Here is a 14,359-nt window from a genome sequence, read left to right on the forward strand (position 1 = left end):
AAGGACATGCTGACAGAGTTGGGGTTGTTCAGCCTGGAGAAGAGAAGGCTGCAGGGAGACCTTATAGAGGCCTTCCAGTACACGAAGGGGCCCTACAGGAAAGCTGGAGAGGGACTTTTTATAAGGGCATGTGGTGACAGGACAAGGGACAATGGTTTTAAACTAGAGCATAGTAAATTTAGATTAGCCATTAGGAAGAGGTTCTTTATTATGAGGGTGGTGAGACACTAAAAACAGATTTCCCGGAGAAGTTGTGGATGCCTCACTCCTGGAGGTGTTTAAGAGCAGGCTGGATGAGGCTTCGAGCAGCCTGGTCTAAGGGGAAGTGTCCCTGACCAAGACAGCGGGGGTTGGAAATAGACAACATTTAAGGTCCCCTCCAACTCAAGCTGTTCTAGGATTCTTTCAGCAATTAATTAAAAGCATCCATTCCTTAACTCTCAAATGAGAAGAAAATGCTTACTGAGAGATCATCACCGCGGAGCGCGTTCCCTGAGAGGTCAAGATAGACGAGCGTGTTTGTGATCAGCGAGTTGGCACTCAGTGACTGGGAAAGGCTATTCACCCCTGCCAAAACAAAAGAAAATGACAATACTCAACGTTTTTGACTCTAGACAGAACCGTTCCAGCCCTTGCAAGTGTGCAATTTCATTGAACACAGATGTACACAAATGTTTAATAACCTCCTGCTACCATCACTGTACTACAGCAGAGGAATACAGACCACTAGGGAGATCCAAGAGCTTTCTCTGCCACAACGTGCCCCGTTTTGCCTAGACCATGCTCCACCAGCTGTCCTTAGGGCGCCATGGGGTGTTACAGGTCTGTGGCAGGTGCAACTGCCCACACAGTCAAAATCCTGGCAAACACCTAACAGCAACAGAAAACCCTAAAAAACATCTGACAAAGGCCAGCCTTTGCCAGACTGATGAACAGCTTTGTGCCTCAGAGTCCAGACCCTCAGGCTGCCTTTATCATGGGCTTACCCTGAACTACTTAGAATGATCACAGTTCAGACTCAACTAGAGTATAAATAGAGCCCCAGCAGAGATCCATTTTGAGTTGATTCCTTTGGATTAAGCAGGCCTTGCAGTGCTGAAGCCTCCCCTTAGACTGGGATGCTATCTGAGGATACCTCTGCAATTGAGTGAGTCCTCAACCCCAATCTGGTGAGTGTACGTTGTTTCTAGATATACCCTTGAGTAAACCCTTACCCCTCTTTTATGAGAGTTCTTAATGTCCATGCACATTTTGGTTCATCTTTCTAGAAAGAATACTCTTTAAAATCTTAGGAATTAGTTGTGCAGTAGTATCTTCATGATTGACATCCACATTTGTAATTTAATTTTGTCAGAAGGAGTACCATGTAACTCTGGTTACAATAAATCCACATTCTGGGTAGCTACTGCTGCCCATTTTGTTTTGTGTGTGCCTCCATGACAAAGTACCAGATCCTGGGAAGAAGTCTTTTAGCCAAGTTCAATCCCATTCTGAAACATATTTTTTAAACCCTTTACTCCATAATGTTAAGTCAGTGACTTCCTGCAAACAACAACAGCTAGATAAAAGCACCTGTGGAACATCAGGTATATAAACAATTACAATTGTCAGAACTTCAAAAGCAACTGATAAGACCTGGAAATGAAAAAGATTTCAATTAACACATTTACCTGTAATTCCAGACAAAACAGTTAGTCAATTAAAATAACAAGAAATGCATAAAGAATTCTCACTTTCTTATCAGAACAAATACATATTTTTCACATTAAAATTAAAAAGCTCACATTGGGAACAAACCAGTCAGAGCTTTCTTCCTCCAAAATACTTCAGTTTTTCCAAACAGAAATCAGGACATAGCTACTTCTAACTCTTTCAAATCTAACTTTCACTTGACAGCTCTTATTACCAAGTTCTTAATTTATTGTAGATAGCTATTGCTGCCTTTCAAGCACTATGTGTGTGTTCCTTACATACATAAGCATCAGTGTGTCCTTCAGTAGTTGCAGTAGGTTGTGTTGGGTTTTTTTGCAAGTGCCTGGCAAAAGCCATGAAGTAGGCAGGTTCTCTGCTCTAATAGACAATACTGGGCAATTTCTCAAAGCTACTGGTCAGTGAAAATGGAGTGGGATTCAGTGGATGGAACATGTCCATTTTTCTCTTAAAAACTATTACAAAATGGATTTACTGGTGAGGATGTCAAGAAAGCAGATAGTAAGCCATGAGAGACCAAAATACCCCCCATCAGTGCTTTAGTTTTCCAAGTTTCCAAACTTTAAGACTGCCTCCCATGTTAGTAGTATAGCTCTTGGCTTCAGGAGGCTTTGGATATGAAAAAAATTGAAGCAGAGAGACATCTTTGCCAAGTCTCAAAAACATTTCCATTTAGTGTAGTTTTTCTTTTTATCTTAACATTGCATCCTTGGGTCCACACCCTATCTATAAAGGTAAGCTGCAAATGAATACTTGTTGAAACCTTGAAAGGACTAAAAGCTCTATATAACCACCAGAGCTTATAGCTCTGGGTTCACTTTAGTGAGTCTTTTCAACACTCTATTATAAACAACAAGTAGAACTGAATGTAGTGTATTGTCAACAATTCAGCATACGCTATCAGGAACCAACTCTAGGAATTCAGGAGCAGGGTCTAAATTTGGGGAACAAGAACAACTATCAAACAATCTCTAACATTGCTGCTTGTTTCATGTTTTTAAAAGGGCCAAATGCTCAGAATCAGTCACCTAAGTGAAGGCAGTGTGAGTGAGGGTTTTTAATACACCAGCCTTTGTCTTGGGCTCAGAAAAGCAAGCCCTACCTTTGCATTGACTAGAATTTTCCATTTAATTAGAACCTTCAAATCAATAAATCTCTGTTTGAATTTCACCTACCTCATGGTATACTCTTAACAGTAATCTCACTTTCATTTGCAGACAATCTTTTATGCTCTTTTACCACTTTAGGAAGGCTCAGAGTCTTAATAGCTCTCAGGAAGTTTGAGACACTATATTTGAGGAAAGATCATCTGGGAAGTTACTGTTTGAACTTTGCTTCTCAATCTTAGAAACTTTTCTCAAATAGAAAGTGTTTTTTAAGTAAGGTCAAAACCAGTGAGAGACAGTCCAGAATCTCTGAAATTGAAAAGCTCAAAATAGGAAAACAAAACAAAGGAAAAATCCCAACAACGACCCAAAAAAAGCAAAAAAAAAATAAAGCCCAACCAATCCATGCATCTTGGAGTCTACTGAATCCAAGATCCAAGGTCTCCTTTAGGCCTTCCCCATACCAAATATTACAAGTTCAAAAACAGAGACCCAAGTTAAAATCAATTCAGTACTGGCTTCTTAAACTGGCAAAGACAGCCTCTTGAACTGTCTGCAAAGCTGTCTTGAGTTTCTTCAGGTCCAGAGGATTATAACTATTTCAGTTTTCAGATATCACATACACTTCAAGAAATACTGAGGAGCTGCCAGTGGACAATATTAACAGTGATCTGTTACTCTCTGGAGAACAGATAATTATTGCAATGCAGTCTGGACTAGGACTCGCATGTGGTCAGTCTTAGACATGCTGGAAAATATGTTCAGTTTCTGTTTAGAGAGTGACTTTTAAAAGTGTGTTAAAAGTGTCCTGAATTCTTTTCATGACCTAAGAGTTGGGTTTTACTGACAAGAATTTTGTGAATTAATTCCTTCTTTACAAAGACAGAAGTGTAGCTAGTGTTGTCTCAACTCAACAATCACAGAATCAGAGTGTGGCTTGAGTTTGAAGGGACATTCTAGTCCATCACCTACCACAGTGAGCAGGGATATCTTCCACTAGATTAGGTTCCTCAGAGTCCCATCCAAGGTGACCTTAAATGTGTCCAGGGATGGGGCATCTACCACCTCTCTGGGCAACCCATTCCAGTGTTTCATCCTCACTGTAATACATTTCTTCCTTGTATCTAGTCCAAATCTCCCCTCTTTTAGTTTAAAGACCATCACCCTTTGTTCTGGTTAAACCCTTTGAGATGGTTAAACCATCACATATCTCAACAGGCCCTGCTAAAAATATTGACCCCCATCTTTCTTGCAGGCCCCCTTTAAGTACTGAAAGGCCATAATAAGGTCTCTCACGAGTACTTGCTGAAATCACTCAGATCACATAAGGAAAAGCACATACCAGAACTGCATTAATTTGTCAAATTGCCAAACATCTAATTTCAAGAGCACATGTAAGGTTAGTCAAGATTCTTAATCAATTAATTTTCATGAAAAATGCAATTAACAGTTGAAAAAAAGTCAAACAAATCCAGAGTTTAATAAAGTGTTTTCAATGAAAATTATGACCAAATAAATTTAGGTTAGTGTTTATTACTATATACTTAAGCATAAAAAGAGCTACAGACACTCATAAAAACAAGCAAAAAACCCCACCAAAACAAAAAGACAAAGCAACAAAAACAACCACCAAAAAATACCTAAAGACCCCCACCCTTCTGCCAACCCATGTTCCTCCAGGACAATCCTTAAAGCTCAACAGAACACAGAATCCACGCTTCACAAAGCAATAATTAAAACAACGAAAGAGCATGGCTCCTGTCTGTTATCATCTAATGTCCTTCCAAGACTGTAAGTCACTCCTCATTTCCATGTCATCAACATCTGCAAAAAAAAGCTGCAATAATGTCAGTGCAAATTTTCCATTTCAACACTTATGCTCTCCAGAGGAGACCCTGGGTCTCTTTCTAAGAGGTCACTGCATCACTTTGTAAAATAGCAATGCAAAAAGCCCTGAAAGCTTTTCACTTGTTTCAGTACTGCTATTGCTTTTTAAATATACATATGTTTCAATTGGAATGGAATGGAATGGAATGGAATGGAATGGAATGGAATGGAATGGAATGGAATGGAATGGAATGGAATAGACCAGACCAGACCAAACCAGGTTGGAAGAGACCTTCAAGATCATCGTGTCCAACCTATCATCCAAAACCACCTAATCAACTAAACCATGCAACCAAGCATCCTATCAAGTCTCCTCCTGAACACCTCCAGTGATGGTGACTCCACCACCTCCTCAGACAGCCCATTCCAATGGGCAATCACTGTCTCTGTGTAAAACTTCCTCCTAACCTCCAGCCAAAACCTCCCCATGCGCAGCCTGAGACTGTGTCCTCTTGTTCTGGTGCTGGTTGCCTGGGAGAAGAGACCAACCTCTGCCTGTCCACAACCTCCCTTAAGGTAGTTGTAGAGAGCAATAAAGTCACCCCTGAGTCTCCTCTTCTCCAGGCTAAGCAACCCCAGCTCCCTCAGTCTCTCCTCATAGGGCTTGAGTAAACTATAGAAGAAATAATTCCCTACTTTGATCAAACCACTTAAGAGCCACTCTCACAACACTTAAGTTTCATAAAATAATTATATGCAAACCACTCAGAAAATCTTCCATTTTTGCTTCAGACATCCTTCTGAAGCTCACATGGAATGTATGATTTATGCCAATCCTAAATTCAGTCTTTCTTTACAGTACAGGTTCAAGCTCAAAGCTTGCAGAAGACAGTTCAGAGTTTTTCAGAGTGCTGAAGGGGACGGAACTCAGCCCATGGCTCAGCAATGCAGGACTTCATAGAAGTAGCTGTGCTGTTGAGAATACACATGTAAATCATTGACAATATTAATTATATCATTGTCTGGTTACAAAAGGTATTATTAAGATGGAAATCTGAAACTTGTAGAACAGGAAAAGCAGCCAACTTATAAAGCATACCTTTAGGTGACAAGGAGGTTTTAGATAAATTTAAATGTTTCAGTCCCTTTGGAAGTTTGGCGAACTGGATGCTCAAAGATGACACACCTGTTGGGGGAGCACAGAGAAAAATGGATGTTTTCAGATTAATGGTGACCTCAGGTTTTTCCAGCAGCCACACCATGGGCAAACTGCACTGCTGGATCTGCACAAGGACCTGCACTCATCGTGGACGTGGCCCCAAAATTTCCCTGTCTTTTTATGACCATAAAATGGTTGAAATGACTGATATAGCCAAGACATATAATTTGCTATCCATTGAACAGAGAAGTTTTGCTATTAATGGTCAGTGAGTCACCTTAATTAGTTTAAAAACTAAAATACACACATGCTTCTGAGAATGAGTTAAAGGAAAGATATTACATATACTGAACAGCCAGCACTTGGGAAATTTGGAAGCTTTATGGTTCAGCAAAAAAACCAAAAGCAAACCCAAACAGCTCCCTCTCTCACCCTCCCAAACCAAAAGCAACCCACCAACAAACCAACATAAACAAACCACAAAATAAAATTCAGCAAACCAGGTTTTTTTGTTTGTTTTTTTGGTTTTTTTAAAGAAGGGTTTTCAAGCCAAGTGAGTCACACAGGTTGGGTAATGCTGCTCTCTTTTTCTGAGGTAAACCTCCACCAAGTCATAATGCCCACCTAATTCCCTTACAGTAGCCTGCATGGTTACCAGCCAGACATAGGCTTGGAAGTGCTACAACCACTTACAATCTCAAACAGTAAAAACCTCTTAAGATGACAACAAAGACTGGACTATCTCAGCACAAATACAACCAAAGAAAAACAAAAAAAGCACTTTTCATTAAAGTCCTTTCTCTGCCCATCCCAAGTTCCACACTCCATAAATTTAATCCTTCCCATTAAAGCAAAAGATTGCAATTTGATTAAGAGGACACATCCTAAATAACAATGGAACCAACCCATGAAATATTTATTACAGGAGTAAATCAACACAGAAACTCCAAGCTTAACCTTAGGTGTGAAACATAGCTCTCTACTGCAACTGACTCAGAGAGAAAAGGGCAAAGAGGAAGAGGGTAAAGCCTTTTACTGGATTCAAAACACAGTAAATGAAAAGTTGATATTTAGGACATAACTAGGTGGATAGGTGATAGTAAAGCAGTGGATGTAGTTTATCTTGATTTTAATAAAGCATTTGACACCACCTCCCACAGCATCCTTGCAGCAAAACTGAGGAAGTGTGGTCTGGATGATCTGGTAGTGAGGTGGATTGTGAACTGGTTGAAGGAAAGAAGTCAGAGTTGCGGGATGGAATCTAGTGGAGACCTATATCTAATGGAGTCCCTCAGGGGTCAGTACTGGGATCAGTGCTATTCAATATATTTGTTGATGACCTGGAAGAGGGAACAGAGAACACTATCAGTGAGTTTGCTAATGACACAAAGCTGGGTGAGTGGCTGACACATCAGAGGGTTGTGCTGCCGTTCAACAAGACTTAGACAGGCTCTAATGGCAGAAATAGAGTTAACTGCATCTAGGCACACAGTTCTCAATTTGAGTACTTCTAGGCTTCTGTATGTTTGTTTTGCATTATTTTTTAAGAAACTATGAGATTAAATTGTGATCCTAGTAGAGCCAGAAGCATAACTCCCATCACTTTGGCTAGATTTTAAAGCTAAGATTGATAATAAACTTTCCAGGTATTAGTCTCACAAATATTGACAGTACTATAAAGCCAAATCAATCACAAATTAAGACACTGGGCTCAGTGTAAATCACTTCACACAAACAGTGCTTTGCATCTGAACTGAAGCCAAATCCTATGCCATAGCCAAACTAAACACACTTCTCGTGTTATTGGAATACAGAGAGTTGTATTTATGTAATAATGTCTTTGCCTACTGGCACTCAGTAATATATAAAAGCTAAGGGTGGCTTTTTGTTCAGAGAAGGCACAACAATATGTTCTTCCCCATAATCACACAACTCTTGTTATTTCCCTTATAACAGCAAAATAATCTGGTAAATTTCCAGTTCCTGCAGGTGATTTTTCAAGAGAGTTCTCCCAAAATTTGTGTTTACATGAATCTTCATCTGCCAGCTTTTACTTGTGAAATGCTTATCCCTTCAGTTTAATAAAGTCAAATTTACCTTGCACTCAGTGAATATCAGATCACAGGACACATAATTCTTTCTCAAACTGAAAAGCTGGAATATTTGCACCTTGCAATTATAGTTAATTTCCCTTTAACTTATCTATTTCTCTGATGAAAAGGTCAAATCTTAATTGCACATGTGATAGAAGAGACTGAGATAATGAGGGGGGAAAAAAAAACAAACACCAACTACTAATTTCTCCAACTTGCAGTTTCTGCATTTCATTTTTATCTTTTATGTAGCTACTCCAGAATGGCTTGAATCTATGGCCAAAGTACTCCTGCACTTAAGAGTATCTACCAAATATTTGATCATTTGTTTTTATTTTCAAAATAAAATAAAAAAACCCTAAACAAACTCCTCCAAACAAAATAAAACAAACAAAAAAAAATCCCCCAAACACCATCACTTTTTAATGCAATGCTTTCTATATACACTTCTTCAAAAGCAGAACCAATGTTCACCATCAGCAAGTTCGTAGTTGACTTCAAGCTGAGTGGTTCTGTCAATATGCTAGGGGGACAAGATGTCACCCAGGCAGACCTGGACAAGCTGGAGAGGTGGGCCCAGGTGAACCTCATGACCAAGTTCAGGGTCTTGCACCTGGGCTGGAACAATCCTTATTATCAGTACAGGCTGGAGGATGAAGTGATAGAAAGCAGCCCTACAGAAAAGAACTTGGGAGTTCTGGTGGATGAGAAGCTGGACAGGCATTAACAGTGGTCACTTGCAGCCCAGAAGGCAAAACACATCCTGGGCTGTATCAAAAGAATTGTGACCAGCAGAATGAGAGAGGCGATTTTGCCACTTTACCCTGTGCTGTAAGACCTCACCTGGAGTACTGCGTCCAGGTGCCCTCAATACAAGAACATAGACATGATGGAGCGAGTCCGGATGAGGGCCATAAAAATGATCAGGGGGCTTGAACACCCCTCCTATGAGGACAGGCTGAGGGTTGTTCAGCCTGGAGGAGAGAAGAGTCTAGGGGCACCTAATAGTAGCCTTCCAGTACCTGAAGGGGGCCTGCAAGAAGACTGGAAAGGGACTGTTTACAAAGGCCTGCAGTGATTGGATGAGGAGGAGTGGTTTGAAATTATAAAAGACTAGATATAGGTTGGATGTTAGGAGGAAGTTCTTTACCATGAGGGTAGTGGAACACTAGAACAGGTAGCCCAGGGCGGGTAGTTGAGGCCCATCTTTGAAGATACATAGAATACATAGAATAAACCAGGTTGGAAGAGACCTTCAAGATCATCGCGTCCAACCCATCAACCAATCCAACACCGCCCAAAAAACTAACCCACAGCACCAAGCACCCCGTCAAGTCTTCTCCTAAAAACCTCCAGTGATGGTGACTCCACCACCTCCCCAGGCAGCCCATTCCAATGTGCAATCACTCTTTCTGTATAGAACTTTTTTCTAACATCCAGCCTGAACCTCCCCTGGCGCAGCCTGAGACTGTGTCCTCTTGTTCTGGTACTGCTTGCCTGGGAGAAGAGACCAACATCCATCTGTCCACAACCTCCCTTCAGGTAGTTGTAGAGAGTAATAAGGTCACCCCTGAGTCTCCTCTTCTCCAGGCTAAGCAACCCCAGCTCCCTCAGCCTCTCCTCATAGGGCTTGTGTTCCAAACCCCTCACCAACTTTGTTGCTCTTCTCTGGACTCGTTCCAGCAAGTCAACATCCTTCCTAAACTGAGGGGCCCAGAACTGGACACAGTACTCGAGGTGCGGCCTAACCAGTGCAGTGTACAGGGGCAGAATGACCTCCCTGCTCCTGCTGGCCACACTGTTCCTGATGCAGGCCAGAATGCCTCAAGGTCAGGATCAACAAGGCTCTGGGCAACCTGATCTTATGGAGGATGTCCCTGCTCACTGCAGGGGGGTTAGATTAGATGACCTTTGGAGGTCTAATCCAACCCAAACCATTCTATGATTCTATGTTTACAACATAAAGTTTTGTACAATGCAGTTAGGCCTACAGTAATGCTCTTCAGCAAAACACTGGCTTTCATCTGATACGGATTCCTAAGGAGGGCAAGTGGTAATCAGCAGGCAAGAAGTAATTAGAAGAGTTAAAGCAGTTCATGTGAACAACTTTAAATAAAAAACTCTACTCTGAATAGATTAAAAACTAAAATACTTTCATCCTTATTTCCAGTCAAAAAAGGAGACACAAAAGAGGAAAGGGAAAAAAAAAACCTGCTGCCCTTTTGTTCCTTACTGAACTAGCAAGAAAGGAGAGACACCTATAAAACTGTGTTAAAAACATCATGAGTCAGTCTGTTTGTAATCCAAATGAATAAGGTTTTTCCATTTTAATTCATGACAGCCAAGAGACTGGAAAATTCCCCCCAATGAACCAAATAAAACAAGAAAAGGTTCACTGTATAAAATTCTTGTTTTCATTCTGGCCCAACAGGAGCACAAGATAGTCTGATCCCAGAACACCGTGTGCCTGGAATGCATTAAGTGAAGCAAATGGGAATCTCACATGGCCAGCTCTGAAGGGTCAACTCCAGAATGAAAGAATGTAACTTTATTTTAAAAATAAATGCTATGGGGTGAAAAGACAGTAGACAAGGGAGTGGAATGACTTGATATGTACTGAAACCAGGCCTAGCAGTGCCTTAGTCTGAGAGAAGCTGGGTTGTTCAGCTTCATTTTCTATCTCGTGGAGTCAACAGCACTTTGCTCCACAAGGATGCCAGTTATGCCAGTATGAGTAAGCATGGCCAAGTATTGGCAACATAATGGACCAGCAAAAAGCTAAAAAAAAAAAAAAGAGAAAGAAAGAATAGTTTCAATAATTAAAATAAATATGCAATTATGGCTGAAACAAAACCACAAAACCATCAGGAAAATATAATTGAAGCAACAAAGTTGCCTCGTGTTTCATCTTTCAGCTGATTACATTGCCTTTAAAAATGCATGTCATTTTATTTTCTCTCTAGATCTAAGCAGTCTTCTTGTTCCATCTTCCATGAAAAGAAACCTCTATGAAAATGTAATGATACCTAATTAAATCCCTGGTTGATTTAAGACACTTAAATATTTCTTAGCAAGCCAATAGATATGAATAGATCAAAAAACCCCCAAAGAATAGCAATTCCCAGTCATTCTGAACACCAGATATTTGTAAATAACAGATACAATAGCATTACACAGAGAACAATAGGCTATTATTCAGGCAAAGCCAAAGGGAGCAGCAGTAATCCCCCTATTACATTTGTAGAAAGAGAAGTGCACAAATGTTACAGTACCTCTATCTTCAAGTGGATTGCTAGCAAGGTTGATCGTATGGAGTCCTGAGTTGGGATTATGGGCTAGGGCACTGGCTAGTTTCTGTGCAAAATCTCTGCAAAAAAAGAGAGGAAGAAAGAATCCTGTTATCTCCTCTATTTACAACACATTCAGAGGCTTAAAAGCATCAAGTGATTACTAGCCAGAAGTGGCCTACCCTGCTGCAGAGAAGTGACTGATTCTTCACAGTTCTAAACAATGCTTTTCTAGCTAAACTGTTATCTTACAAAGCGAGTTGTTTTATTATGTGTTTATTCTGTGACCCAAGAGACTGAAGGGCACACAATCAAAGCTCAAACTGCTTCTGATAAAGATCTGACAGTATCAAATAGGACTTACACAGAATAACTGAAAACTCAAGCAGATCTTCCATCATCTCCACACCACATGAATGAGATATATACATCAACTTGTGTATCACTACCTCCTTCACTCAGAAGCAAACCCTCTCACTTGCAGCAGCTGTCTACCAACAGTCACTCAAACAGATGGGCTTTGCAGCATATTCACTAGGTCAACAAAACAGGAGTATTTCTGACCTCATAAAACAGCAGGAATAGCTCTCTCAAAGAACACAAACAAAATAGTCTTTGCTTGCTTCTTTTTACAGTGAGAAGCATCAAAGTAGGTAACTGATTGACCAGAACCCTAGCAACATGTCCCAAGAGAGACAATGGTATATCAGCTCTATAATGCTCACAACCGCCAGGTCAGGTAGCACAGACAGCTTTGAAGTAACTTCAACCAACTATGGTAGGTAGCTGTAGTAGCATCACCTACCTCTGTTACAAATCCACTTGAGAGTCAAGGGAACACTGCCTCATTTGAGAGCGTTTTGCTGTATCTAGGCTACCACCACCCACAGCACTAAAGTTCAAAGCTAGCTTGGGTTTTCCTGCATGACCACACTGTCAGACTCTGGAGACACATTCCTTGCATTAAGTCAGAAGACTGTTGGCTGTTATCAGCTCCAAGGCAAACCCTCAAACCTGCCCTTCTACCTACTAGGAAGCTTCCATGTATTAAGTGACTAATCCTACTGTGTGCATTTATTAAAGTGAGACTATAATTTCAGTGTTTTTACTTCACCTAAGTTAGACATGGAGATGGGAATAAAAAATATGCCTCAATCTTCCTTCTCTCTTAGCCTCGAAGTACATTATCTTACTTCCTGTAAGCCAGTGGTGGAGAACTAACTGCTATGTTGCTAGAAAAGTGATAATTATCACTGCCCTCTTTCCTTGAGGCAGATCCTGCTTACCATAAAACTAGTAGATTAGTCTGTGTGCTGAGAACTGCAGAGCAAGTAGCATCCTCTTCCACTATTTGGAACAGAGTGGGGATTAGACAGCAGTAACCTCAATAGCTTTTGGTTCTCTGATTTTGCAAGATGTACTCGAGTACAGAGATATTCAAGGAAAGTTTAGTTTCCCCTTTGAAATCCCATGTTCTTAAACAGACTCCTGGGGCTAGAACAGGCTCCAGCACTGCAAATGCATGATGATGCCTCTAGGAAAAGTGTATTCTTTTCTTAAAACACAGGCAGCCTGTGAATGCAAGCACTCAACAGAAAGAAATTCTGGGCTTGAATCTCTGCCACCTGATAGGCCTCAGGGTATCCTGCTTTGCTACCAGCTGCTGCTGCAGGAGACTACATAGCTCCAGCAGGTCCTTGGTAAAATTTGCCAACACTGTGGATACTCTCCAGTATTTCAAATGGCACTGGATGCCTGTATTTAGGCATCTGAATCAAGCTTCTTGTGTCCAGCCAAGAAAAATGAGGTTTTGGGTTAAAAACCAAACAAACCCCCCTTTCTTCATGGTGAGTTTCCTCCTCTTCCTTTATCCTAAACAGATTCTTATCATGACATGCCTACACCTCCAGGCTTGTTTGCAAACTCAGCTCCAACTTTTGCCACCAATACAGGCAGGATTACCAGCTGGGGTATGTGTGAACTATGTAGCAAAAGCACAGCAAATCAGCTGCCACCAGAAAGCAGGGAATTACCTACACAGGGCACATGGGACTCCAAGGCTCATTTCAGGAAAAAAAAAAAAAATTCAACTTCCCCACTCCCTGTGCAGACTCTGCCATAAACAGAGGTACCTGGGCTCTGCTCACTGAGCAACATCCCTCACTCTCCTTTGTCCACTCTAAGTCCTAAAATTTATTGGGTTTTTTTTTGTCTGCATCCTTCATGAACAGAGCATACAATGTAAGCCTGACACTTGCTATAAAGCATCAAACTTGGTCTGTGTGAATTGCAGAGCCATGCTTGCCTGAACTTAAGACATTCAAACTTGGAGGTAAAGCCCAAAAAAGACTCAGTTTAACTATATGTATGGCAAAGTAAGGATGTTTCACCCAGATTAAGAATACAACACATCTGGAAATCTCAAACAAAACAGTTCCTCGGGATCTTTCTAGATAGCATCCCTGTAACAGGTGAAAAAGAGTATGTGTATGGAAGAATTAAGATTGTTGGGTCTAAGGACAGTCAGAGCCCATCCAGCAGGGAAAGACAAGATGCAACATCACTGTCCAAGTCCCTTTGGGTACCAGCAGCTGGCACCTCTGATGCTCCCCTTCTGTCATAGCTGGACACTCCTTTTAGAACAGATGCAGAGGATGGTGAGGAAGGCAGTAGGGACATTCTGCCTGCCAGCTTTCATGGTGTACAGAAGTGCAACAAAGACAAGTTTTCACGAGCTCTTAAAAACAGGCCTTTGCAGGCTGAAGAATTTGGTTTGCAGTTTCATGGAAATTAATATTCTGGTTATAACATACAGTCCCAGTCCTCTAAAACACCTCAGGGATGTAACTCTTTTCCTCAATGATACTTCTTTCCCTGAAATCTGGATATCATCTACCTCAGCTAACACACTTATCAAAACACTGGTGTTTGCTGTATGCATTGAAGACATCCAACATAATCTAGAATTTACCATTTAAAGCTGTCAAAGACATCGCAATGGGAATAAAAATTTCAAGAGCATCTAAACTGGCACAAATCTTATCAAATTGAGGGTTTCACTTGACATCCTGTTTTCTCCAACAGCAAGTCCACACTTTCCCAGTTCTGAGTCCTTATGACTTTTACCATACAGTAGCTTGCTATTACATCAGCTGGGAGGATGACAAGTGTTTATGG

General features: G+C 40.9%; 1 protein-coding gene across 4 annotated transcripts in view; it reads right to left on the bottom strand.

Annotated features, from left to right (window-relative positions):
* Nucleotides 1-14,359, bottom strand: part of CARMIL1 (capping protein regulator and myosin 1 linker 1) — a 217,630-nt gene that overhangs the window by 86,944 nt on the left and 116,327 nt on the right. For all 4 annotated transcript variants that reach the window (XM_054164475.1, XM_054164473.1, XM_054164474.1 and 1 more), the window contains 3 exons: nt 11,168-11,262; nt 5,743-5,829; nt 464-567 (listed from right to left, as the gene is read on the bottom strand). In XM_054164475.1, coding sequence (XP_054020450.1) covers nt 464-567; nt 5,743-5,829; nt 11,168-11,262 — 286 coding nt within the window. The remainder of the gene's footprint in view (nt 1-463; nt 568-5,742; nt 5,830-11,167; nt 11,263-14,359) is intronic.

This window comes from Dryobates pubescens, chromosome 9 (genome assembly GCF_014839835.1).
Source record: "Dryobates pubescens isolate bDryPub1 chromosome 9, bDryPub1.pri, whole genome shotgun sequence".
NCBI lineage: Eukaryota > Metazoa > Chordata > Aves > Piciformes > Picidae > Dryobates > Dryobates pubescens.